This window comes from Carcharodon carcharias, chromosome 15 (assembly GCF_017639515.1).
Source record: "Carcharodon carcharias isolate sCarCar2 chromosome 15, sCarCar2.pri, whole genome shotgun sequence".
NCBI classification, from domain to species: domain Eukaryota; kingdom Metazoa; phylum Chordata; class Chondrichthyes; order Lamniformes; family Lamnidae; genus Carcharodon; species Carcharodon carcharias.
In genome coordinates this window covers 129,853,566-129,881,164 of record NC_054481.1, presented here as the reverse complement: position 1 = coordinate 129,881,164, position 27,599 = coordinate 129,853,566, and the positions used below count along the sequence as shown (strand labels likewise).

General features: G+C 43.5%; 1 protein-coding gene across 3 annotated transcripts in view; it reads right to left on the bottom strand.

Annotated features, from left to right (window-relative positions):
• Nucleotides 1-10,297, bottom strand: part of LOC121287745 — a 32,272-nt gene extending 21,975 nt beyond the window's left edge. For 2 of the 3 annotated variants that reach the window (XM_041205636.1, XM_041205638.1), the window contains exons 1-3: nucleotides 10,054-10,297; nucleotides 5,955-6,051; nucleotides 1,679-1,856 (exon numbers count right to left, since the gene is read on the bottom strand). In XM_041205636.1, coding sequence (XP_041061570.1) covers nucleotides 1,679-1,856; nucleotides 5,955-6,044 — 268 coding nt within the window. In that variant the 5' untranslated portion in view covers nucleotides 6,045-6,051; nucleotides 10,054-10,297. The other variant, XM_041205637.1, reaches the window with a different exon arrangement.
• Between the last annotated feature and the right edge of the window lie 17,302 nt (nucleotides 10,298-27,599).

Sequence of the window (27,599 nt, the reverse complement as noted above, 5' to 3'; positions counted from 1 at the left end):
GACAGACTGCCTTTAAGAGTTGGAGGTAGCCTCAATGCTCTCAGGCCCTCTATTGTGTGTGCAGCCAGCCTGCAACACAGGACACACTCGACTGCATGCTTCACTCGTGTTAATGAGGAGACAGCACCAAGTTCGCGTGGTGCCAACCTCCAATGGAACCACTGCAGGCAGGTCACAAACTGCCACACCCAAACCCAATTAAGGACGCTGATGAATTTTTAGCCCTAGATTTTGTAAAGTTCCCAGCTCCTATCTTTCCTCAGGTAAGCTGGTACAGGAGGGGGGTGGGGGGTTCCAAATGAGCATGGAATGAAAAGAACTTTCTATTTCTTTGTGCACTTATCTCTCATTCTCATCCATATTGACATTAAAAGATTCACGAATGCCATCATAAAGACTTTCCACCCTGAGGAATGCAAGAACGACGCCAAGAAACCACAGTAGGTCGGCTAGAAAATGTTTTCACATTCCTGATTGTTGATAAGATTTGATATTTGGAAGATTTAACTAAAACAAAATTATTCTGAAAATTGACTACAAGGAAACTATTCTGAACATTAATCTAATATCTTTGAGTAATTTAGGACAGTCTTGTGATGCTAATTTGGCTCTTAGCCAATAAGCTCGTGAGTTGTGATTCCTGTCTTGATTGACACTCAAGTTCTGTTTCAATTGGAAGCGACCAATAGTTTTCAAGGAGGCTCTTTGGTAGAACACATACTATTTTGTTGATTTATCTCTGAGGAAGGAGTCATGTTCCATCAGAAGCTATGGCACCTGCATATGTGTAGAATTTTTGTGTTATAGTCAATTAGTATTACTCAGAATGGTGCATAAGTCAAGAGTCAATTGCAACTTGTAACAACTATTTTAGTTTTGGCTCCAGATTCTGAATCACACCCTTCAAATTGTTACAGAAAGCATGAGCAAAGTGTCAAAAATCAAAATCTCCCACGCTTGTCCCTGACCTTTACCAGGGAACTGAATTTTACACTGTCAAAGTTCAAACCCTCTTCAACATTTTAGAAATCCACTACACTTGCCAAGACTACACTTTTAAGTTTTTTTTAATAATACAGCTGATGCAGCAATGGCTACTGCTGCAGCTTCGAACATAAGGAGTTCATAGGTCACTACACTACCACTGTAATTACTTTTCATACGTAAGGCCAGTGAGTTTTAGTTTTCACAAAACAACAAACTGTATTGTGCAAGTAAATTGTTTTCTACTTCTCATTAGCTATGAAGAAGAGTCATACGGACTCAAAACGTTAACTCTGTTTCTCTCTCCACAGATGCTGCCAGACCTGCTGAGTATTTGCAGCATTTTCTGTTTCAATTTCAGCTTCTCAGCATCTGCAGTATTTTACTTTGATGTTAAATCAAATTGTGGAATGTGATTCAAAATCACAAATAAAAATCATCATGTATGATTAGACAGTTAAACAAAATGCACAAACCTAGAAATCACTGCTAGTGAAACTGTCATTTAAACCCATGTAAAATTTAAATTTTAACCCATTAAATAAGACCTGCTTTAAAAAAGCAGATAGAGGAATTTCATACATACGCATTAAAATGTATCTATTAATATTACTCACAGTAGTTTCTCATCTACTGTTTTAAGTTGGTAATGCATCTTCACACATTCACAGTTAATTAATTGAATAGATCTTACCTATTCCAATGAGCTGTATCATTGAGATGGTGAAGTCTTCCTGAGTTTGACCTGTACTGTCAGTTTTAACCTGACTTATAATACTTTTAATTGTAACTGCTGACACAGCAAAGAGAGAGAGGATTGTTGCAGTGACGAATGACTTCTCTAAGAAGGATAATTCTGAACATTGTTTCATCTGTGAGGAGAGTGTGAAAAGATACTTTTTTCTCTATATCACATAAACTTGAAGTTTATTCTTAACCAGCAGTATCTATTTTGCTTGGAAACACACAACTTAATGAATGTCTTTACAGTTATGAAGAAGTTTGATACGGGACATGTAAAGATGGTTCCACATAAGAAGAGTAAGAAATACAAGCAGGATTAGACCATAAAGCCTTTCGAACCTGCTCTACTTGTCATGAAGCTATTAATGTATATAATATTATTGGAAAATATTTTCTTTTAAAATAGAGGTTTAGGCTGCGTGTGTGTCTTAAGTGGATTAAAGCCAGCTAATCTGGATGCTTTGATGTGTACTAGTTTTGATACGTAAGAGAGATAGAGTGCATCTGCATTATTTTGAATAGAGCATTTAAGAAGTGGGGTGAAAACTAGCCCCTAGCTAACACTTAAAATTATAGGTTGTGACAGTTGTTTAAAGTTTCCCTGTGGGATTTTTTAAAAATAACTCCACTCACTTATAACACAGCCAGTCAATATGATCATGTCCGATCTTTGGCTTCAACTCCACTTTCCCACCAGCTTCCCTCATCCCTGGATTCCCTAAGAAGACTAAAAATCTGTCCATCTCAGCTTTAAGTGTGTTCAACGATGGAGCATCCACAAGTTTCTGCGATAGAGAATCCCAAAGATTCACAACTCTTTGAGTGAAGAAATTTCTACCTATCTCAGTCCTAAATGATCGACTCCTTAAACTGAGCCTGCACTTCCAAGTACCAGATTTCACGGCCAGGGGAAACAACCTCTCAGTGTTCACCCTGTCAAGCCCCTCCAGAATCTTCTGTGTTTCAACGAGATCACCTTCATTCTTCTAAACTCCAAAGAATATAGGCCAAGTTACTCAGCCTCTCACCATAAGACAACCCTCTCATCCTGGGGAACAACCTAGTGAACATTCGCTGGACCGCATTCAATGCAAGTGTACCCTTTCTTAAATATGGAGACCAAAACTGCACAGTATTTCAGGTGTGGTCTCATAGAAGCTCTGTACAATTGTAGAAAGGCTTTTGTATTCTTGTCCTCCAATCCCCTTGCAATAAAGGCCAACATGCCATTAGCCTTCCTAACCCTTGCTGTACCTGCATGCTAATTTTCTGTGTCCCTTGCATGAGTACACCCGAGTCCCTCTGAACATCAACATTTACAAGTTTCAAACATTTTAAAAAGATTCTCTTTTTCCATTCCTAAGGCCAAGAGAATAACCTCACACTTCTCCACATTATACTCCATCTGTAATCTTTGTTGTCCACTCACTTAACCTGTCTATATCCCTTTTCAGCCTCTTTGTGTCCTCCCGCAGCCTGCATTCTCACTTAGCTTCACATCATCAACCAATGTTATCTCTTCACCTAAGTTATGAATGTAGATTGTAAATAACTGAAGCCCTAGCACTAGTTCTTGCAGCACTCCACTGGTCACAGCCGGCCAACTTGAAAAAGCCCCGTTTATCCCTACTCTTTGCTTCCTGCCTGTTAACCAATCTTCCATCCACGCTAATGTATTACCCCCAATTCCATGAGTCCTTATTTTGAGGATTAACCTTTTATGTGGCACCTTATCGAACGCCTTGTGGAAATCAAAGTATACTACATCTACTGTTCCATTTTTAACTACCCTTCTAGCTAATCTTTAAAAAACGCTAGTAAAATTGTCAAAAATGAACTTGCTTTTGTAAAACCATGTTGACTTAGTCTGATCATACTATTAATTTCAAAGTGCATTGTTAAGACTTTAGCATTAATAATAGATTCGAGCACTTTCCTGATGACTGATGTCAGGCTAACTGGTTTAAAGCTTTGTTTTCTCTCTCCCTCCTTTCTTAAATAACAGTGTTACATTTCCTAACTTCCAATTTGCTCAGACCATTCTGTAATAAAGTGAATTTTGGAAAATCATATCCAGCACTTCCACTATTTCTGCAGCTATTTCTTTTTGAACACTAGGATGTTGGCCATCAAGCCCTGTGGCGTGATCAGATTTTAGTCCCTCAAACTTCTCCAATACTCTTTCTCTGCTGATATTAATTACCTTAATTCCATCACTATTTTTTAGCCCCTAGGTTACCCTCTATTTCTGGTATGTAACTTGTGTCTTCTACTGTGAAGACAGGCACAAAGTATTTGTTCAATGTCTCTGCTATTTCCTCATTCCCCATGATCATTTCTCCTGTCTCTGCTTCTAAGAGGCCAACATTTAGTTTAGCTACTCACTTCTTTTTTATATACTTGTATAACATCTTTGGGGAGTCCAAAATTAGGAGCCATAAATAATAGTATAAGCTAGTCACTAATAAACCAAAAAAGGAATTCAGGAGAAACTTTCTTAACCTGAAAGTGATTAGAATGTGGTCCTCACTACCACAAGAAGTTCTTAGACAAATAGCATAGATACATTTAAGGGGAAGCTAGATAAATGCAAGAGGGAGAAAGGAATAGAAGGATATGCTGATAGGATTAGAAGAAGTAGGATGGACAGAGGCTCATGTGAAGTATAAACACTGGCATAGAGCGGTTGGGCTGAATGGCCTCTTTCTGTGCTGGAAATTCAATGTAATTCTTTGCAATGTAATGAAAAATCAACATGTGCCTTATGTGTGATGTTCACTGTGACATATATGATGCTTATTTTCAGACAAAACATTTTCCAAACGCTTTATCATGAAGAAAAAACTACTGTTAAACATGGTGGACTGTTTGCAATTCACTTGTAGCCAATATGTGAAATTCTACGGCAGGAGTGTCAGAAATTCAGCCAATCACATCATAGAAATAATAATCTCCTTTCACATTTCTAAATCGCTGATCTAGCATAAATAGTGAACACTTCATTCATTCAGCTATGACATGTGTGAGAGAAGTATAGGCCAGAATTTTCCCATCGGCGATTTGGGGGCGGGGCCCGCTTGCCGAGGGGAAAATGACACGGGATGACATTGGGAGGAATCCCCGCAACATCCTGGTCCCTTTGAATTTTTAGGAAGGCGGGCGAACAGCGAAATCGGCTGTCCGCCCGCCAATCTGTCAATGGCCAATTGAGGCCATTGACAGGCTCATTAAGATAATTAAGGACCTGCCCGTCCAACCTTAAGCCCCAGCGGACTCCTGATAATACATGAAACCTCATCCACTGGCGGGATGAGGTTTCATGTCCATTTATAAAATGTTTAATAAACTTTATGTCCTTTTTATTAACATGTCCCATCTCGTGTGACATTGTCACATGAGGGGGACATGTTAATAATTTTTCACTTTTTCTATTTTTGAAGTTTTTTTGCACTGTCACTAATCTCCCTTAGACAGCACTTTGTCTCATGAAGCAGTGCGCACTTTGACAGCTGGGGATTTCACCCCCCACCCCCCAACCCTCACACAGGGAGCGCATAGCACTACCCGTCAGACAGGCCGCTGGGTGGGCCTTAATTGACCCGCCCACTCAAAATGGCGGCAGGCCCCGTTTCGGTGGTGGGGGTCGGCTATCCACCCGCCGCCGAGCCGGTGGGTACCACACGCCCACCAAGGGCAAAATTATGCCCATAATATTGTACTAATGATTCACCATACAGTCACATTTACTGTCCAGGACACTGAGTGATATTAAATGGAGGCTCCATTTTTTTCATGCAGCAGGATAACCGTCTATGGCACAATGAAGGCAAAGCTAAGGCAACACTGGCCAGGTGAACTCAGAACCCAGTATGATAAGCACCTGAAAGGAGGCCCTAAAGAAGTTCCTTAAATTGAAAATGACCATCAAGGTAAAAATATTACTGTTGAATATAAACTAAGATTCCTACTCTGGGTATAATGTATATACTGAGATATGTCTGAAATTCAGCCCGCCTTAATCCATACCAGTCTCTCAGTTAAAAGAAAAAGTAACACATCATGAGAGAACAAGGACTCCAGTAGGTGTTGGCGCCTCACCAAGGAAAGCATTAACTGTCTGAGAATATGCCCTATAAACAAACTCAGCCCATTATGTTAACTGAATATGCTGATGTCACAGTCTCAAAAAAACAAAGTTGCAAACAGTACAAACATGTCAGACTTACTGGACCACATGGGGTGGGTATGAGCTCTCTGTGCCGTGGCATTAAGTTTAGCGGTGAAGACTCATTGGCTTCATTATAATCGGACTCCATGCTGTCCCTTGAAAAAGAAAAGTGACACAAAACCACCAGTTAATAAATGGTAAAACATTCAACTGATTCAAAAATGATTTGCTCCACAACAGATTTGTGATGCATGATGATGTTCTACGATTCACATATTATATTCAGGGCAGAATGAAATGTCCCTTATGGACAGTTTCTGATAAAGGCAAGTCAGTACAAATGAAAGCCACTTCAGGACAACCAAATGCTAACAACGTTCATCAATTCTCGTGTGCTCGCTAATGTACAATCCCACATGCACAATGATGACGTAAGAACTCCCTGACATTATAAAAAGGGAGAAGAAACTAATGCTCAGTGCCAACTTTGCATTATTCTTACTCCCTCGTCTCCTCCTTAGCTCCCTCAGCAGCTAAGAAGGAGCAAAGACTATTTGTTCCATTAAAGCTTGTTCATGTAATTCCCTAACCATGTATCTCCTACTGCATTTCAAATACCCCTGATGTTTAATACACCATGCGTGTCTGATGGCAATTAAGAGTCAATCATATTGCTGTAGCTCTGTAGGCCAGACCAATGTTCCTTCCATCTTCTGATAAAAGCAAAATACTGTCAATGCTGGAAATCTGAAATAAAAACAGAAAATGCTTGAAAAGCTCAGCGGGTCTGACATATCTGTGGAGAGAGAAACAGAGTTAACGTTCCAAGTCTGTATGACTCTTCTTCAGAGCTAAAGAGAAGTAGAAATGTGATGGAATTTATATTAAGGTGGGGTAGAGCAGGTGAAGCAAAATACAAGGTCAGTGATCACAGAATCATAGAATCACAGAATCAGTGCAGAAGAGGCCCTTCGGCCTATCAAGTCTGCACTGACACGTGAGAAACACCTGACTTGCCTACCTAATCCCATTTACCAGCACTTGGCCCATAGCCTTGAATGTTATGACGTGCCAAGTGCTCATCCAGGTACTTTTTAAAGAATGTGAGGCAACCCACCTCCACCACCCTCCCAGGCAATGCAATGTAGACTGTCACCACCCTCTGGGTAAAAAAGTGTTTCCTCACATCCCCCTAAACCTCTTACCCCTCACCTTGAACTTATGTCCCCTTGTGACTGCCTTCAACTAAGGGGAACAGCTGCTCCCTATCCACCCTGTCCATGCCCCTCATAATCTTGTACACCTCGATCAGGTCGCCCATCAGCCTTCTCTGCTCCAATAAAAACAACCCAAGCCTATCCAACCTCTCTTCATAACTTAAATGTTTCATCCCAGGCAACATCCTGGTGAATCTCCTCTGCACCCCCTCCAGTGCAATCACATCCTTCCTATAATGTGGCGACCAGAACTGCACACAGTACTCCAGCTGTGGTCTCACCAACGTTCAATACAACTCCAACATGATCTCCCTCCAAGCTTGGCTCTGTCCGCACTCCCTGGAGGAACCAGCACCCTCATCAGCCTCCAAAATGGAATACCGATTTGTGAGTGGGACCCCAGGGGATTCCTGAACTACCTGCATGTTTCTCTTGGACTGCCTGGTGGTCACCCATTCCCTTCCTTCCTCAAGTCCCTTCAGTTGCGGTGTGACCACCTCTCTAAACGTGCTATCCACAATGCTCTCAGACTCACAGATGCTCCACAGTGTCCCCAGCCGCCGTTCCACCTCTGAAACCCGAGCTTCCAGGAGCTGCAGCTGGACACACTTCCTGCACACATGCTTGTCCCGGGCACTGGAAATGTCCCCAGCTTCCCACATGGAGCACGAGGAGCACACCACGGCTTTGAGCTCTTCCGCCATGACTTATCCCTTTAAATTAAACATTTTAAATCAATTACTCTAGGGCCCTTCTTTCCTGACCCATGTTACTACAGAATATGCAAACTTTTAACCACAAACAGACCTTAAACTATAAGCGATAAAAGTAGTAAATACTTATCTGACTTTACCCACTTCTTACCAGTCATTACTTTCCCTTGTAGCCCCTACTGCTGCAGCAGGACAAGACTACTCTCTGAAGGTTTAAGAAGTTGGATAGCAAAGAAAAAAATGCAAAGAGCACATCTTCCCCTATGCACCAAATTCCCACTGTGCACCAAATTGCCAATACCCACACTCACTCTGGCTGTGTCGCATTCACAATGAGGTCTCTCCCCCGTTCGTGTGCAAGCACACTGTGATAGGTGGGGGGTGGGGGGAGGGGGTTGAGGAGAGGTTGACAAAGATGTCATGGACATGAGACAAAGGGAGTGATAATGGTAGTGGCGAGGACTAAAGAAGGTGCTGACAGTAGGATGAAAGTAAGAAAGCAGAAGATGTTAATAGCAGAACAAGGTTCAGCGCTCTGAAAGAACAACATAGAGCAAGTGACAGATGGCCCTTTTGGGTGGGTGGGGGGAGGGGATGTTGGTTGGAGAAAAAGGATAGAAATGGGGATTTTAAAAATGGGTAAAAAAGGGGTTAAACCGATGAATAAATGAATAAAAAAATTTTTTTAATTTTTTAAAGGATTAAAAAGGGGGTGAAGATAGCAGAGAGAGTTCATGGTCTGAAGTTCTTGAACTCAATGTTAGGTCGGGAAGGCTGTAAAATGCCTAATCGGAAGATGACGTGCTGTTCCTCCACTTTGTGTTGGGCTTCATAAACATTGCAACAGGATGGTGTTTTGGAATGTTCTGTTGAAGGGTCATGAGGACTCGAAATGTCAACTCTTTTCTTCTCCGCCAATGCTGCCAGACCTGCTGAGTTTTTCCAGGTAATTCTGTTTTTGTTTTGGAATGGCATCCTGTTCTCATGTCCGTCCTTGGCCTGCTTCAATGTTTGTGAAGCCCAACACAAACTGGAGGAACAGCACCTCATCTTCCGATTAGGCACTTTACAGCCTTCCGGACTTAACATTGAGTTCAACAACTTGCACGGTCCCTTTAAGATTCACGCAAAGCCACATAGCACATTCTCAATTTCTGTACAATCACACATTGCGCAGTTTAAATGGAACATTGGGCCAAATAAGGATAGCTGTCAACCAGCTGGGTTTTAACTGGTAGTTTTATGGTCACCATTGCTAATACTAACCTTTAATTCCAGTTTATTTTTAATTAACCAAGTTCAAATCCACAAACTGCCACAGTGGGATTTGAACTCACATTTACCTGCTCGTTAGTCCTGTCACATAACCACTATGCTACTGTACCAGGTTTATAATGCTGATGAAAAAAGGCTCTTTTACAGAACGACCTAACCAGCATATAGCAGATCCTACAAGTATATTTTTTTTATTCATTCATGGGATGTGGGCATCACTGACCAGGCCAGAATCTATTACCCATCCCTAGTTTCCCTTGTGTAAAGGGCATGTAATAATCAACAACATTGCTGTGGGTCTGGAGTCACATGTAGGCAGCAGATCTCAGTCTCTAAAGGACATTGGTGAACCAGATGGGTCTTTACAACAATGGACAATGGTTTCATGGTCATCATTAGACTTTTAATTCCAGATTATTATTGGATTCAGGTTCCATCATGTACTGTACCGGGATCTGAACCCGCTGGGTCTCTGATTTAGAAGTCCAGCGACAATACCACTATACGACAATACACATAATTCAGTCTGACCTATTGCTACCCCAAACTGGGGCTAATTTTAACTTTAAACGCCACTGGTAAACCAATTCGATTTCGACCAGTTTAGGCAAACGCACCGAGTTCAAATTAACTCTCACGATTGAACTATTCCTACTGAAAAGCCCGTTAATCATTTCAGATTCCTGTCTTCCTGCCCTTGATTGTTTTTTCTGTCCAAGACATATTTTGTTTTAAAACCCCATCGCGGAAAATGAAACTTGTATATCCAGATTTTTTTTTTCTCTATTTGGCAACCTACTGGCACTGCCAGCTGCTATCTCTCCCCAGTGTTTGGGAACACCGCTCCCGAGCTGTTCCAGGTCGGAGTTTAGCTGCTTTTGACGCGATGCCTCCCGCGACCAACCCTTCCACTCAGACCAGCCAGGACGTCCGCGCTGCCTCTACCTCCTACCTCCGAATCGGGCTGTATCTAAATGCTGATAATTGCACTTTCAAACAGCTCCTCTTGTATTCAATACTTCCGGACAAGATACAGCTGGGCTGCGTCACTTCCAGCAAAATAGGGAGACAAGAGCAATTGAAACATTTTATCACAACAGCCCATGGGTTTCTGTACTTGGGTAATCACTTCCTTAGCTTTGTGGTCACTTGGTTGCGTTGCTGTTGGCAGCTCCGGCTTCCTCCTGGGGAGTAACGGTTGGCACACTGTGGGCAACATGTCAACTTGGAGCAGGAAGAGATGGGAACACACAGCAGGACAAAGAGCGACATCTTCAGGAATGTGGACATTTGTACATGAATTCTGGCCAAACATGATCAGTTCCTCCACCTTGCACAGTGGAACACTCCATACAAACACAGGAAGCAAATTAACAATGAAAAGGTTTCAGATACACTTGGATAAACGATAAGTAACGGTTTACCCTGTTATATCAGCAACATTTTATATCATTACATTAATCTAAATCGTTTTACTGTCAGTTATTATCACATATGAACATAATTCAATAAGATCTTGGCTGATCTGATTGTAACCTCAAGTCCACATTCCTGCCTACCTCTGACAATTTTTCACCCCCATGCTTATCAAGAATCTATCTAGCTCTACATTAAAAATATTCAAAGATTCTGCCTCCATCACATTTTGAGAAAGAAAGTTCCAAAGACTCACAATTCTCCAAGAGAAAATAATTCTCCTCATCTCTGTCTTAAATGGGCGGCTCCTTATTTTTAAACAGTGACCCCTAGTTCTAAATTCTCCCACAAGAGGAAACATCCTTTCCACACCCACCCTCTCAAGACCCCTCAGGATCTTATATGTTTCAATCAAATCACCCCTTTCTCTTCTAAACTCTAAAGTGGATACAAGCCTAGCCTGCCCAGCCTTTCCTCATAAGACAACAGGCCCATTCCTGGTATTAGTCTGGTAAACCTTCTCTGAACTGCTTCCAATACATTTACATCCTTCCTTAAATAAGGAAACCAATACTGTACATGGTACTCCAGATGTGGTCTCACCAATGCCGCAGCATCACTTCCCTACTCTTGCATTCAATCCCCCTCACAATAAATGATAGCATTCCAGTTGCTTTCCTAATTATTTGCTGTACCTACATACTAACCTTTTTGACTTGTGCCAGATTTGGGAGAGCTTTCCCCACAGACTAGTTAAGCAAAAGACATAAATAGAATCATCATTTACAGTCAACATCCTGGACTCTTCCATCACCATCCCAGGGTATGTTGTGTCCCACCAGCAAGACAGACCCACCATCAATGGCAGCACAGTGGTACACAATCAGGAGGAAATGGCCCTGGGAAATGCTCAACATTGACTCCATTATGTCTTATGGCATCAGATTGAACAGAGGCAAGGCAATCTCCTGCTGATTATAACCTACCATCCCCTCTCAGCTGACAAATCAGTACTACTCCATCTTGAACACCACTTGGAAGATGCACTGAGAGTAGCAACAGCACAGAATGTACCCTGGATGGGGGGAATTCAATGCCTTTCACCAGGTGCAGCTTGGTAGCACCACCAGTGACCTGGCTGGCCGAATCCTGAAGGAGATACCTGCAAGACTGGACCTGTGGCAAATGGTGACAGAACCAACATGAGGGTAAACCTACTTAGACATCATCCTTACATTCTACCCACTGCAGATGCAATTTGAGCAACAGCTGAAGCTAGCTGTTTCACGCTGCTACTATGCAGTAGCAACATGAGTGATTCTGCAATTGGACAACATTTGCTAAATAATGAGATAAAAACAAAAAAACTGCGGATGCCGGAAATCCAAAACAAAAACAGAATTACCTGGAAAAACTCAGCAGGTCTGGCAGCATCGGCGGAGAAGAAAAGAGTTGACGTTTCGAGTCCTCATGACCCTTCGACAGCTTGTCACAGAGAGGAACAGAACTTCTTCAAGGAGGTAGGCATTTCTTGAAGAGCAGTGGCAGTCAATTAAACACAGAGATAAAAACAAAAAAACTGCGGATGCTGGAAATCCAAAACAAAAACAGAATCACCTGGAAAAACTCAGCAGGTCTGGCAGCATCGGCGGAGAAGAAAAGAGTTGACGTTTCGAGTCCTCATGACCCTGCTGAATTTTTCCAGGTAATTCTGTTTTTGTTTTGGATTTCCAGCATCTGCAGTTTTTTTGTTTTTATCTCTGTGTTTAATTGACTGCCACTGCTCTTCAAGAAATGCCTACCTCCTTGAAGAAGTTCTGTTCCTCTCTGCGATAAGCTGTCGAAGGGTCATGAGGACTCGAAACGTCAACTCTTTTCTTCTCCGCCAATGCTGCCAGACCTGCTGAGTTTTTCCAGGTAATTCTGTTTTTGTTTTGCTAAATAATGCTCAATGTGCCAAGAATTACACTGACAACCAATTTAAGGTTGTCAGGCAGGCTTGCAGTGTGGCGTATTTGAGTGAACTGGAAGCTACATATTAATACAGAAAGAACACTGTGCCTGCTTCAGCTAAATAAAACAATTGACAGCCATTCGCTAACTCATTCCTCAGGGCAATCAGGGTCAAGCTGCGTGGTTTAAATTTCAAACAATGCTTGGCAGTTAACTGTCAGCCACCTTCACTAGTGCATTTTCCATGGAAACGCCATTTGCCAACCAATCAGCACTCTCTTCACATACAGTGTAAACTTTCCCCTTATATTGGTATTCTTGCGAGTGCCCTGATGAGTGCAAGATGAAAAGTTTAGACATGTTTCTTTTTTAAGCTATACCCAAGTTCTGTACTACCAAACAACTAAAATAAATTTTATTATACAAAGTCAGAAAAGTAAAACAATCTACAATATCGATCTTATACTCTAATATTCAGAATTAATATTAGGTAAATATGAATTAACATGCAAACTGCGGTCAAACACACCACACTGCACATTAAATTCCAGATGCGACCAAGCCTGATCCCACAGGTTTTTCAGTCTGCCCAGAACTAAACATTACCTCTAAAATATTAACATGAACCATGAACTAGATATTTGCAACACAGGGAAAAGCAGCAGCTGCGATAAAAGAATAATTATTGGGTGAAGAATCTTGGGAAGCATTCAGAAATTGTAAGGGATAAGAGTGAGCCTATCCATGTTATGTCAGAGACAAAATATGCTAAGCCAAGTACCATTGAGGATGATTTAGAATGGAAGAGATTGTAGCTTCAGCCCCTTACACATTGGTTCACATTTAGTTCTGTGTTTTGGTTAATTAACGATACTGTGATGAGTGGTCCGTACTCTGAATAATCTTTAGAAGTGAAATATGCCTACTTTGTAATTCTCACCACTGAAAGCTGTGATTATGAGTGGCTTTCTACACTAACAATTTTTTTATTCGTTCATGGGATATGGTCTTTGTTGTCTAGGCCAGCATTTATTGCCCATCCCTAATTGCCCTTGAGAAGGTGGTGGTGAGCTGCCTTCTTGAACCGCTGCAGTCCATGAGAAATAAGAAGCATAATAAACATGTTGAATTTAATGCTCTAATTTATTCATGGAATTTGTTCAGAAAGCACCTGAACATTTGGAGTAAGCTTGTGTAAATTTTTAATCAGGGGGCAATTTCCTCTCTGCAGAATTCCCAGTCTCTGAACTGCTCTTGTAGTCACAAGTCTATATGTGGCTGACTCAATTAAGTTTCTTGGAATCCTAAGAATATTAATAGTGGGGATTCAGAGATGGCATCTAGCCATCAACTCTTACTTCATTCGAGTGTAATTCTGGAGTTTATCAATCACTACAAACTTTTTTTTCATTTCAATTCACTGGGTAATTCATCTTTATGAAATATTTTAATTTCCATTTGTGATGGTCTCTGGAAGGAAAGGTAATTTGCTTTGAGAGGAATATCCCTTCTATAAATAGAGCTTCAGCTGTTTTTTTAGGTATTAGGTTTATAGGATGGCTTCTGCTGTTGCCAAGACCACTCTTAAACCAGATATGACAACAATTCACTTCAGTTTGTTGTTTCCTCTTGAAATGGTATGGCCAAAATCAGGAACTCTTATTTTACTGGCAATACAAAGGAAGAAATAGAGTGAAAGGAGGGCGTGTGTGTGGCTGAGATTTGGCAAGTCAATTTTTTCAGTTCCTTAAATTCTGGTTATTGAGATATACGTGTACAGTGTATTTCCAGCAAGTTTGGAAAATGTAACCATAATACTTGGATTGTGTTGAAGGGTGGCTGAGTTGTGCTATTAATGATAGAGTTGATCTGCAGACACTTCTTGGGTGGAAACTTTAAGATTATTTACAATGCACTCAGCAGCAACTATATATGTGCTTTCAACTCCAACTCCATCTCTACAATGACTGCTGAAGTAGCCCGCACTATTCTCCTATTGGTTACTACAAATCATGTGAGCTTCCTTAACAAGTATTATTACATTACAGACTAAATAAAATGATAATTACTACATTTCTCCCCCTTTAACTCGGCTACACATATTATATTTACAAGTACACATTTTTCAAGACAACTAATACTTACACTGGGTAAGGAATTTACAAGGTCAGTCTTTCAGGTGGTTTCCTGGTACGTGTGGAATGTCGCAGCTCCACAACTTCAGATTCTTTGTCAGGAACCTGCTTTTCTGGAGTTGCCTGAACATCAGGTGCTCCATTAAGCACTTGCAGTTCTGTATCCTCAACTCTTATAGGAACATCAGACATGTCAGTCCTGGGTTGAGTATCCTCAACAGGAAACGCAGACACAGTCATGGTCACTGGTGGAGCAAAAGCTTGGTGATTTGTTTCTCTCTTCCTTAAATGATCCACATGTTTCCGAATGATCTGGCCTTCCACCCACCGCCCCCCCCCCACCCCCCCCCGACCCCACAACCGCCCCCCCACCCCACCCCCCACCCCACCCCCATGAAACGATAAAGGTCCAGTCACTGCATTTAGTTCACCCGATAACTTCTTTGGTCCTTCCCCGAAGTTCTTCACGTATACCAACTTTCCTATGGTATATTTCCTCTCACAACTATGCAGTCGTGCCTAGTTTTCTGGCTTCCCTGACTCCTTTCCACCTTCCCCTCTAAATTCAGCATTATTAAGGTCAATCTCATCCTGAGACAGTGTTTCAACAATAACTCTGCAGGTGTAACACCCGCTTGTTGTGTAGGGGGGGTAGTTCTATAATGAAAAAGAAAACGGGCTAGCTTGGTGGCCAAGGAATCACCAGTTTGCTTTTTCATGCCCGCCTTGAACATTTGAACTGCCCTTTTGGTCAGTCCGTTTGAGGAAGGATGATATGGTGCATTTTTCACATGAGTGATACCATTGATGCTGATAAACCGTTGAAACTCAGCACTCGTGTTAAGGGCTTGGATGGAATGGATTTCTTGAAATGTGTACAGGAGAATTTTTTAGGTCAATTTGTAGAGGGTCCAACAAGGGATGGTGCATTGCTGGACCTAATTCTGGGGAATGAAGCTGGACAGGTGGCTGAGGTGGTGGTGGGGGAGCATTTTAGTGATAGCGACCACAACATGGTACAGTTTAAGTTTGTTATGGACAAAGAAATCAACGTTGAAAAAAATGTTTTGGATTGGGGGAGAGCGGATTTAAGTAAATAAGACAGGATCTGGCCAAGGTAGACTGGGAACAGTTACCTGTGGGGAAATCTACAGAGGAACAGTGGGGGGTATTCAAAAAGCAATTGGGGAGGGTTCAGGCTCAACATGTTCCCTCTAGGGTGATAGGAAGGAGTAACAAGCCCAGAGAACCATGGATGACCAGAGATATTCAGGTTACCATGAGAAGGAAAAGAGAAGCTTTTAGCAGGTACAAGGGAAGCAAATCAGCAGAGGCATTGGTGGAGTGCAGACAGTGTAGGGTGGAGCTTAAGAAAGCAATTAGGAGTGCAAAGAGGGATATGAGAAAGCTCTGGCTGGTAAAAGTAGGGAAAATCCCAAGGTATTCTATAAGTATATAATGGGAAGAGGATAACCAGGGAAAGAGTAGGGCCCATAAGGGACCAAGGGGGCAATCTATGGGTGGAGCCAGAGGACATCACTAGAGTGTTGAATGAATACTTCACGTCTGTCTTCACCCAAGAGAATGAGGATGAAGGTATCGAACTCGGGGAGAGAGACTGCGAGTTTCTTAAGCAAATTGATATAGGGAATGACAAGGTATTGGAGGTGTTGGCAGGCTTAAAAGTGGACAAATCTCCAGGTCCAGATGATTTGTGTCCCAGACTGCTGAGGGAGGCAAGGGAGGAGATCGCAGGGGCTCTGACCCAAATTTTTAATTCCTCTCTGGCCAGGGGGGAGGTTTCAGAGGACTGGAGAACAGCTAATGTGGTTCCAGTATTTAAGAAGGGTTGTAGAGATAAGCCAGGGAACTACAGGCCCGTGAATCTCACATCAATGATAGGGAAACTACTGGAGAAATTTCTGAAGGAGAGTATCTATCTCCACTTGGAAAGGCAAGGTTTGATCAGGGATAGTCAGCATGGCTTTGTCAGAGGGAGGTCATGCCTAACAAATTTGACTGAATGTTTTGAGGAGGTGACCAGGTGTGTGGATGAGGATAGTGCAGTTGATGTAGTATATATGGATTTCAGCAAAGCCTTTGACAAGGTCTCACATAGGAGACTTATAAAGAAGGCAATGGCACATGGGATACTGGGTAATTTGATAAGGTAGATGCAAAATTGCCTTAGCTGTAGGAGGCAGAGGGTGGTGACAGAAGGATGCTTTAGTGACTGAAAGCCAGTGTCCAGTGGCGTACCACAGGGATCTGTGCTGGGTCCCCTATTATTCATCATTTATATAAACAACATAGATGACTATGTGGGGGGTAGGATTAGTAAGTTTGCGGATGACAGAAAGATTGGCTGGTTGATTAACAGTGAGGTTGAGTGTCTTGGGCTACAGGAAGATATAGACGGGATGGTCAGATGGGCAGATAAGTGGCAGATGGAATTTAACCCTGAAAAGTGTGAGGTGATACACTTTGGAAGGAGTAATTTAACAAGGAAGTATTCAATGAATGGCATGACACTAGGAAGTTCTGAGGAACAAAGGGATCTTGGCAAGTGTGTCCATAGATCTCTGAAGGCGGAGGGGCATATTAGTGGGATGGTGAAAAAAGTGTATGGGACATTTGCCTTCATCAATCAAGGCATAGATTACAAAAGTAGGGAGGTCATGTTGGAGTTGTATAGAAGCTTGGTGAGGCCACTGCTGGAGAACTGTGTGTAGTTCTGGTCGCTACATTATAGGAAGGATGTGATTGCACTGGAGGGGGTGCAGAGGAGATTCACCAGGATGTTGCCTGGGATGAAACATTTAAGTTATGAAGAGAGGTTGGATAGGCTTGGGTTGTTTCCCTTGGACCAGAGAAGACTGAGGGCAACCTGATCGAGGTGTACAAGATTGTGAGGGGCATGGACAGGGTGGATAGGGAGCAGCTGTTCCCCTTAGTTGAAGGGTCAGTCACGAGGGGGCATAAGTTCAAGGTGAGGGGCAGGAGGTTTAGGGGGGATGTGAGGAAAACCTTTTTTACCCAGAGGGTGGTGACAGTCTGGAATGCGCTGCCTGGGAGGGTGGTGGAGGTGGGTTGCCTCACATCCTTTAAAAAGTACCTTGATGAGCACTTGGCACATCATAACATTCAAGGCTATGGGCCAAATGCTGGTAAATGGGATTAGGTAGGTAGGTCAGGTGTTTCTCACGTGTCGGTGCAGACTCGATGGGCCAAAGGACTTCTTCTGCACTGTGATTCTGTGATTCTGTAAATGCCAAATGCCATGCTGTTATTGGAAACGGCTACTTCAAGTAGTCAGTTTCTCAGTTGTAGTGGCCAACGTTGGTGACTTCACTTCATGTATGTCCAACCATTTTGAATGAGTGTCGACAACGAGCAGAAACATTGTTCCCAGGAAAGGTCCAACTTAGTCAATGTGTAACCGCACCCAGGGTCTACCTGGCGACTCCCATGGGTGTAACGGAGCTGTTGCTGACATTGCACACAGAGCTTTACTAAACTCTCTATTTCGTCATCCATCCCAGGCCAGCATAGATAGCTGTGTGCTATGGTCTTCATTCAGGAAATTCCTGGATGGGCACTGTGTAGTTCAACTAAAAGTGGCTTCCTTCCCTTTGGAGGAACTATCACTCGTGCTCCCCACAATAAGATGCCATCTTGGCTGGTTATTTCATGTCTTCTGTTGAAGTACAGTTTTATTTTGGCAGTTACCGGCTCTTGTGACCAACCATGTAGCACTTATTCTCGAACTGGAGGTAGGACTGGGTCCCGACTTGTCCAATCTTTGATCTCTCCAGCACATACCAGCAAAGAATCTAAGAAATTTAACAGTAAAACAAGTTCCTGTAGGAATGGAATGTGCTCATCATTTTCTTGTAAAGGCAAACAACTAAGGGCATTGTTGTTTGCAATTTGATTTCAAGGCCTTTGTACAAAAGTGTATTCGTATGCTGCCAGAATTAAAGCCCATCGTTGTATTCTTGCCAAGGCTATGGGCAGTATAGCCTTGTCCTCATTAAACAATCCTAGCAATGGTTTGTGGTCTAGAATGATTGTAAAATGGCGGCCGTGAACGTACTGGTGAAATTTCTTGACACCAACGATGATGGACTGGCCTTCTTTTTCTATCTGTGAATATCCACTTCCGCTATGGTGAGTGTTCTTGATACGTAACCTATTGGCCATTCTGTGCTGTTGTCCATCTGATGAGAGAGCACTGCTCCCTTTCCGTAGGGAGATGCATCACATGTCAGCACCAATTCTTTCATCTGGTCATAATGCACCAATAGATTGGATAAATGCAACAATTGTTTCACCTTTATGAAAGCTTCTTTCTGGGGCGCCTCCCAAGACCAACGTTGGTTCTTTTTGAGTAGAGAATGCAGGGGGGTAGCACTGTAGACAAATTTGGTAAGAACCACCCATAATAGTTATCATTCCTGGGAATGAGTTGAGCTCTGAGGCGTTATTTGGCGCAGGTGCCTCTTTATGGCTCTCATTTCCTCCTCAACTGGGTGGAGGCCCTGTGAATCTACCTGGTGACCCAAATTGATTACCTTCCTCACTTGGAACACGTCTTTTCTTTTTTCTAGCGCAAACTTTAATCTTGGCCTTCTTTTTGACTTCACTGTTAGCCAGACTTCTCTCAGATGCAAGTTCAACTTGTCTGAGCTCAGTGTCTGCGTCTCCCAAAATTCCATTATCTGTCTGCTTCTTGGAAAATTCTGTGACTTTTGCCTCCAAAGACTCTTTAACTTCATTTAGCTGATTCTTCAGCTCTTCATTTTGTTTTTGTATTTGTTTGCTGCCTCCTGGAAAATGGAACATTGTTGTGTCTTCTCTGCCAACTCATTCTTCAGTTTGTTCAGAGAGGTGCTGAATTCTTTCTGTTTCTCTTCGTACTTTTCCGGAGGTACAAACTTTGACCTGAAGGAATCTTGAACTGTGTGAAGGTCTTTCAACAGGTTTCCCTTTTTCTCTTTGAAGGTTGCTCACCTCATCTCAAACTCTGTCATCAAGCAGGGACTCTTCAAGTTCCTTCTGCTGTTCTTCCAGGGTTTGGCTTAAGACAGCCTGTATTTCTTCAGGTTGTTGAGTCCTTACACACTCCTTTTTCAAAACAGCAACGCTTCCAGCTTCCTTTGAGAATCTCAGTGGCCAATCAAGGGTGATTTCCTTTAGTCAATTTCACCCTCGAAGGCTTGGTCCTCTGTCTCTCAATGCTAACATTGGTAGCTTTGCCAACTGGCTTCCATAATGGACAGTTACTCTGCTTATGCCTTTTACATGAATGTCTTCACCCTATATATGTTTTTAGTTTGACATCTGTTTCTTCTAAACTTAATTGATGTTCATCATTATTCAAATATCTGAAGGTATGTTCCCCAGTTACTGTAGTGGAAGCTCCTGTGTCCACTTCCATTCTAATAGGTTTGCCATTTACTTTCACTGTGACAAACATTGGTTCTGTCTTTCCAACTTTCAGTTTAAACAATGAGTAAATGTCTGAATTTGTTGTTTCAGGCTCTTCGACGTTGTAGATTTAATTGGGCTTCTTCTCTTGTTTACAAGCCTGTTTGAACCTTTCCTTGCCCTGCCTCATCGTATGTCCATTTCTCTGACAATAGTAGCATTTGATTTTTTTAAACTGCCAATCACTAAAAGACTGATTGTTTCCACCTCTATTAAAATTATTCTTCTATTTCACTGCTAAGTTATGTTTCTTCATTCTTCGGCTAGCGGGGGTTATTTCCCGCTTCTCAGCGGAGTCTCGCTTTTCTGTGCCTCTTTCGGCTGAGATTTCACGCCAATGTGGAGAACAGCACAATTATGCACACCCTGCAATGCTTTTGGATCTCTTATTGCGCTTTCCATGGCCAGCGCTATCTCTAGCACCTTCTTGAAATCTAGATTCACTTCGGACAATAATCTTTTCTGAATAGTGTCCTCTTTCACAGCACATACTAAACAATCTCTGAGCATGTCGTCCAGAGTCGTACCAAACTCACAATGTTCCATTAGCTGCTTCAAATTTGCCCCATAGCATGCAACTGTCTCACCTGGGGCCCTATTTTGTGAATTAAACCTGAACGTCTACACCGTGACTGAGGGCTTTGGTTGAAAATGATCCTTCACGAGGTCCACCAATTCATCGAAATTGTTCAAATTTGGGGCACTGGGTGCTGTCAAACTTCAAATCAATCTACAGATTTTGCTCCCACAAGTACTCAAGAGGATTGCTCACCTCTTCTCTTCCCCTGTAATCTTGCTTGCTTGAAAAAAGAACATGAGGCATTCTATGTATTGGGAACAATCATCTGTGGCAGGTTCAAAAGGATCAATTGTCCCAAATTGTGACATTTTGAGAGAGGATAACTCCTTCAATTCTAACGGAGCTTACTACTTACAATCACTGGGTGAGGTATAGTGCCGATTTCTTTTTAACCTGATTTCATCTGTTCAATTCTGTTTTATCTTCATTGCCAGTTTGTTGTAGGGTGGCTGAGTTGTGTTATTAATGATAAAGTTGACCTGCAGACACTTCTTGGGTGGAACCTTTAAGTTTATTTAGAATTTACTCAGCAGCAACTACACGTGTGCTTTTAACTCCAACTCTATCTCTACACTGACTGCTGAGGTAGCCTGGGCTACTCTCCTATTGGTTACTAAAGATCATGTGATCTTCCTTAATAAGTATTATTCTTAATGGTGCACAAATGAGACTAAGTGCAGTGGTGGGCGCTTTCGGCAGTGCCTGCTCTGCTGTCCGGAATGGCGGGAACTCATGTCCAATTCTGAGCTTGGAGCCTCATTACCTATGCAAAGGCATTGAACGGTCCGAATCTCCAGGTGGGTTGGGAGTTGATTTGTGCAGCCGCCGCCAGTTGGCGGGTTCGAATGTCCAAGCGCCATTTTGAAAAGCCAGCCCAACACACAACCTCACTCTCTCCAGCCAACCAGAAGTGTCTGGCAGTCAGAAGAGGTAGGCTGAGAGCCTGAACAGGAAGGCAGCACCCCGCTTCACGCACCAGGCCCTCCAGGCCTTGATCAGAGGCGTGCAGGAGCAAAGGCACATGCTCTATCCCAGGGATGACTTCATGAAATGAGCAGCCTCCCCCCTCTGGTCTGGGAGACCCATCACGGAGCAGGTCAGCATGGCTGGCGTCTGCACCCAAAGTACCACCCAGTGCAGGATGAGGATGAATGATCTCATCCGCTCCGCCAAGGTAAGTCATCCTTCAACACCCTCCAATATCAAACTCTCATCATGGTATCATGCACTCAAATGGCTGCATTCTACAGGGATCTCACGCAACCATTAGCAGGATGAACATATCAACATCATTCTCTCACCAAGACTTTCACATCACCACCATCCCATCTGTCAAGTTGCTCACACTCCGTCCTCTGACCCTTCTGGGGAGGGTTCACCACACACAGGGAGAATGCATCTCATCCAACCTCTACTCCATCCCATCTCACCACATGCCTTTCTTTCTTCTTCATACAGGACAAGCTAGCACACAACGTGCATGAGAGAGCGCAGACCGGGGGAGGGGCGGCCGACATCACCGCCCTCACTGAATGTGAGGAGGCTGCAGCCGAGCTGGCAGGCGGGGGGACCAGGGATCCCTCCTGTGGGGAAGGGGGGATCGGCCTCTCCCACCAACCCTGTGCAGATCACAGCTCCATCACCTCATCAATCCTGACAATCACAGTGAGTCACATGCAGCCTTATCTAGCTCATGCTCATTAGCTGAAACTCTATATTCTGTGTACTAGGCACCAGCAGACCAAGACCCCCAGGTCAGTCCAGCACCAGAGCGAGCCCACAGACTACATCCGAGGAGGAAGCTCTGGAAGAACTGTCACGGCACTCTCACACACCCTCCACTAGCTCAGAGACACACACGTGTCGGTGGGGCACAGATGTAGATTAGGCTCAGTCTCACTTTCTGGAGAACACCTCACTGACGCGTCCCTGCAGCAGTCGGAGGCAGGGACAGCCCAGGTCTCCGCATTTGGAGGGCTGCTGGAGACCAGCTACCCGTTCAATCCGAGTCAGATGATGAGCTTCTGAAAGAGGCCGCCAAATCTATCCTGAAGATGCAATGACAGACGGAACATCAGGCAGGGATTCGGCAGTCACTCAGCAGACTAGAGCGAACAATGGAGGAGTCCGTCTGCGTTCTGTCTGATGTCATGGCTCGGACATGTGAGCGCCTTGAGGTCACCATGGGAAGGCTGGCAACCACCATGGAGACCTTGGTCCAACAGGTCTTGCTAGATTTGTGTTCGGCCCTGCATTCCATGGCCACACATCCTGGTGGGCACCATCAGGATGCAGGCAACATGGGGAGGAGGCACCTTGACCCACCTCCAGGTGTGCCATCTCCTGCAGGAGTCAGGGTGGGACCCGTGGGCACACAGGGAGGATGAGCATCAGGACACTCCAAGGGTGTGCAGCCGCTCACAGCCCCCTCTGTCTGTGACCCCATTCACTCCAGCTTCTCAGGCTGCCGAGGGTGCTCCTGCCCCTGAACAGATGACCCTTAACAGGCTAGGACCCGCCGGACCACAGGCCACCAGAGGACGTCTGCCAAGGTAAATCACAGACATCAGGACATAGCAGTCAGCAGACTGCCTCTACCTCTGCTGCGGATGTCGGGGCTACGCCCAGGGATAGCGCTAGAGTTAGGAAAGTTAAGAAAAATTGATGTCACTTTTGGGTCATGGGTGTGGTAGACATGTAAATAAATTGCACTTTTGTTAATACATTTGATGGTTATGTGAATATTCCTGTCAACTGAAGGCATTGTGATTTTGCACTTTGGAATCCTCTTATTTCAAGGTTTTGCCTTCTTCCCACTCAGTGATAGTGTGCCACTGTGAGATTCACATTCCTGTGATGTCAGCCTCAGCTGAACAAGTATTTGCACACTTGTGCGATGTCAGGGAGATGTATTTAAATCTTTATTTGAAGTGTGTGATGTTAGCGTTTCTAACCCTTCTTCCTCAAAGAACACCATTGAGTGAGGGCAGCTCATCCGCATTGATAATCTAGCGGCATTTGTATCTCCTCAGTGGTAGTGGCAGAAGAAATGACATGCATGGGAGCAGGAGATCCCCAGGCATGTCCACATCTCAGTGTTTGCAACATTAGATGGTGGCGAAGGCTTCAAGTCTTCCCTTGCATCGCCCTTGTTCCAAAAGTGAGCTCACTCAAGGGCCTCACGGGCCAAAACAAAGGTCATGACCTGGCGATTCATGAGGTAAGTGTGAATGAAGGACTTGTTCTCACTGCAAGTGGGTGGATATCCTCTGAGGTGAAAGAAAATGGCATCGGGTGCTAGGAAAGCTGTGGCCATATCCCCTCACTTGATTTTACCCTGTCTGGAACCTGTCAATGATTCACGTATCACGGGCACATCTCCCACAGCTTCCTTCCTCCTTGGCGGGATGGTGTTCATACTGACCCTCAGCAGCCTCCTGAGGCTCTTGGGCCTCCGGATCTTCATCCTCTGATGAGCTCTCATCCCCCTCCAGGTCATCCTCTGGCGGGGGGTCACCTCTTTCTGTCAGGAGTGTATTAGAGGGAGCCACCTGAGCGGTTCAAGCATCTGAAACGCATCTTCAGAAGTCCTATGGCCTGCTCTGTAAGGGAACGTGTGGAGCTGTGAGCAGTGTTGTACCTCTCCTTGGAATGACTCTGAGGGCAACGCACTGGTGTCATCAGCCAGTGTTTCAGTGGGTCCCCCTTGTCCCCAAGCAGCATCCCTGCTGGCCCCTCGAAAATCTCAGGCATCTGAGGGTGACTCAGGATGTGGGAGTCATGGCAACTCCAATGGTACTGTCCACAAACGTGCAGTATGTGCTTCCAGTGATCACGCACCAGTTGTACATTGATGGAATGATAGTCCTTGCGGTTTATAAACATTAGGGCCTGGTGCCATAGAGCCTGAATAGCCACATGGGTGCAATCTATTGTGCCCTGCACTCTTGGGAAGCCTGAAATGGCAGTGAAGCCAATGAATCTCGCAGCCTGGCTATCTTCGTCCAGAGCAAACCTGACACAATGATGGGCCTTTCTGTAAAGAGCATCTGTGACCTCCTTTATGAATCGATGTGTTCCAGACTGAGAGATGCCACACAGGTTGCCTGGTGATCCTTGGAAAGTACCAAAGGCTAAAATATCGAGCGTAGCGGTCACCTTCAAAGCCACTGGCAAGGAATACACTCCAACTCCATGTGGCATCAGATCTTCATGAAGAATGTGCCATATGTGATGTACCAGATCTCAGGGCAAGCGCAGATGTGCACGACATTGCCTGTCACTTATTTGTAAATACAAGACTCTTGGATGAAAAACCCTAAGTCTGGTGAGTTGCCCCCATTGTCTGGGTCTCTCCTCCTAACCTTGCTGTGGCTCCGCTTGACCATGTCCCTCTGCTGGAGCTGTGTTCAAATTCAACTCTTCTTCCTTCATCTCTTCCATTACATTAGCACCCTGACAAAGGCAGCATTGAGCCCTGGATCAATATCTGCTTTTGCCTTCTCTCTGAAAGGAAACATTGAAGACATTAATGATTTAAGGGGCAAGAAAGCGAAGATCAGGAGATGACACGTTTGGAGACTGTAAGGTTTTTCCTGTCCTACTTTCATGGTGGTTTATGCTGCCTTGTCCCTGAGACACTAACGCACACATTGAGGTGACCAAGACGGCCTTGCAGAAATGTAATATCTTGAGCTCTGTGTGGAATGCTAAAGTTTAAGTGAAATGAGTGACCCAACCTAGCTCTGTGCTCCAATCTCTGATGTGACATATTAATGACTAATCAGTTGCTCATAGTTAATGCGTGGATGCCCTTTGGCCCATTAGGACTTTTTGCCTGCTGCTGGATTCTTCCACCCGCCACGAAACCCACCGCTGGTGGGATGGCAAAATCCGTGCCCATGACTCAGTAAATAAACGCTGTAAACCACCATGGAACATATTCATTATTTCTTCATGTTTTCCATTCATTGTTGAATGTCCTTTAATGACTTTGAAGTGCCTTGCTTTGCAGTGAAAGTCAGCCCAAAAAACTCCAGTAACAGTCACTGGTATTTTTAAATGCTCCATAGTAATGATACACTACACATGAGTATTGTCTAAAAGTTCTTTATTGGTTCAAACAGCAAATTCAAGGAAATAACTTTTAGAGTTCAGCTACTGCCACCATCTCCCCAATAACTCCCAGTCATATCCTTGTTACAGGACCACAAGATCAGGAAGGCCATTCTCTTTCGCCTTGTATCTTATTTATTTTAACATCATTCATGGAATATATATTGCACAATGCTCCTTGCTTAATGCAGAATTTTATATTTGTCTGCCACTTGACTCCAGATCTCATTACAGCTTTGGTCCAAACATGGACAAAAGGTCTGAACCCACAAGGGGAGGTGAGAGTGACTACCCTTGGCATCAAGGCAGTATTTGACTAAGTCTGGCGTTAAGGAGTTTTAGCAAAATTAAAATCAATGGGAATTAGAGGAAAACTCTCCACTGGTTGGTGTCATACCTAGCACAAATGAAGATGATTCTGGTTGTTGATGGCCAATTATGTCAACTGCAGGACATCGCTGCAGGAGTTCCTCAGGTTAGTGTCCTAGGTCCAATCATCTTCAGCTGCTTCATCAATGATGTTCCCTCCATTATAAGGTCAGAAAGGGGATGTTCGCTAATGATTGCACAGGGTTCAGTACCATTCGCAACTGCTTAAATAACAAAACAGTCCCTGTCCATATGCAGCAAGACCTGGACATCATTTAGGCTTTGGCTGATGACTGGTAGGCAATGACCATCTTCAACAAATGAGAATCTAACTATCTCTTTGATATTCAATGGTATTACCATCGCTGAATCCCCTACCATCAATGTCCCAGGGATTACCATTGACCAGAAACTTAACTGGACCAGACGTACATAAATACTGTGGCTACAAGAGCTGGTCAGGAGGTGGGAATTTGATGGTGACTAACTAACCTCCTGACTCCTCAAAGCCTATCCACTACCTATAAAGCACATTTCAGGAGTTTGACGGAATTTCTTCTTAGCTGGATGAGTGCACCTCCAGCAACACTCATGAAGCTCAACACCATCCAGGTCAATGTAGTTCTTTTGATCAGCACTCCACCAACAACTATAAACACTTACTTACTCCCTCCATCATTGGTCCTCAGTGGCTGCAGTGAGCACCACACAAAATGCACTGCAGCAACTCACCCAAGGCTCCTTCGACAGCACCTCCCAAACCCGTGACCTCTAAAACTTGGAAAGACAAAGGCAGCAGATACATGGGAACACCACCACCTGCAGGTTCCCTTTCAAGTCACACACCATCCTGACTTGGAAATATATCATTAATCCTTCACTGTCGCTGGTGTGAAGATGGATGTTATTATTTTAATATTTTGGAAATTTGATGGTATTCTGTAAAGAAGACTGCATGTGTGTGTGTGTGTGTGTGTGTGTGTGTGTGTCCATGATTAATTAAATGGTGGGGGGGAGAATGTTCATAGAGACAGTTTGTCTGTGAGAGTTGGGAAATAAAAGGGTGAAGGTGCTAGATGCATGCATTTGTGATGGGAGGCTCTGCTGAAGTGGCTATACAAGTAAATATGTTGGGTTTTAAAACTTGCATTAAGTGCTAGGTGACTTTTCAGCTGTTAAATTTCAAAGGGACAATTAGAAGTGACAAGGGACTTTTACAACTTACAAAAGTTTCATAAGTAAACAAGGGAAGATTATTAAATTTTATTTGGCCTGAAAGTGGAAGCAATAGAAAAACGTGAAAGATTTTTATATTTTGGAAAAGTTGAGTTCAAAGAGATGCTTAGGACAATAGAATCTAAGATGAAAGGGAAAAAAGATATTTAAGGAAAGATGAAAACAAAAAACTGCGGATGCTGGAAATCCAAAACAGAAACAGAA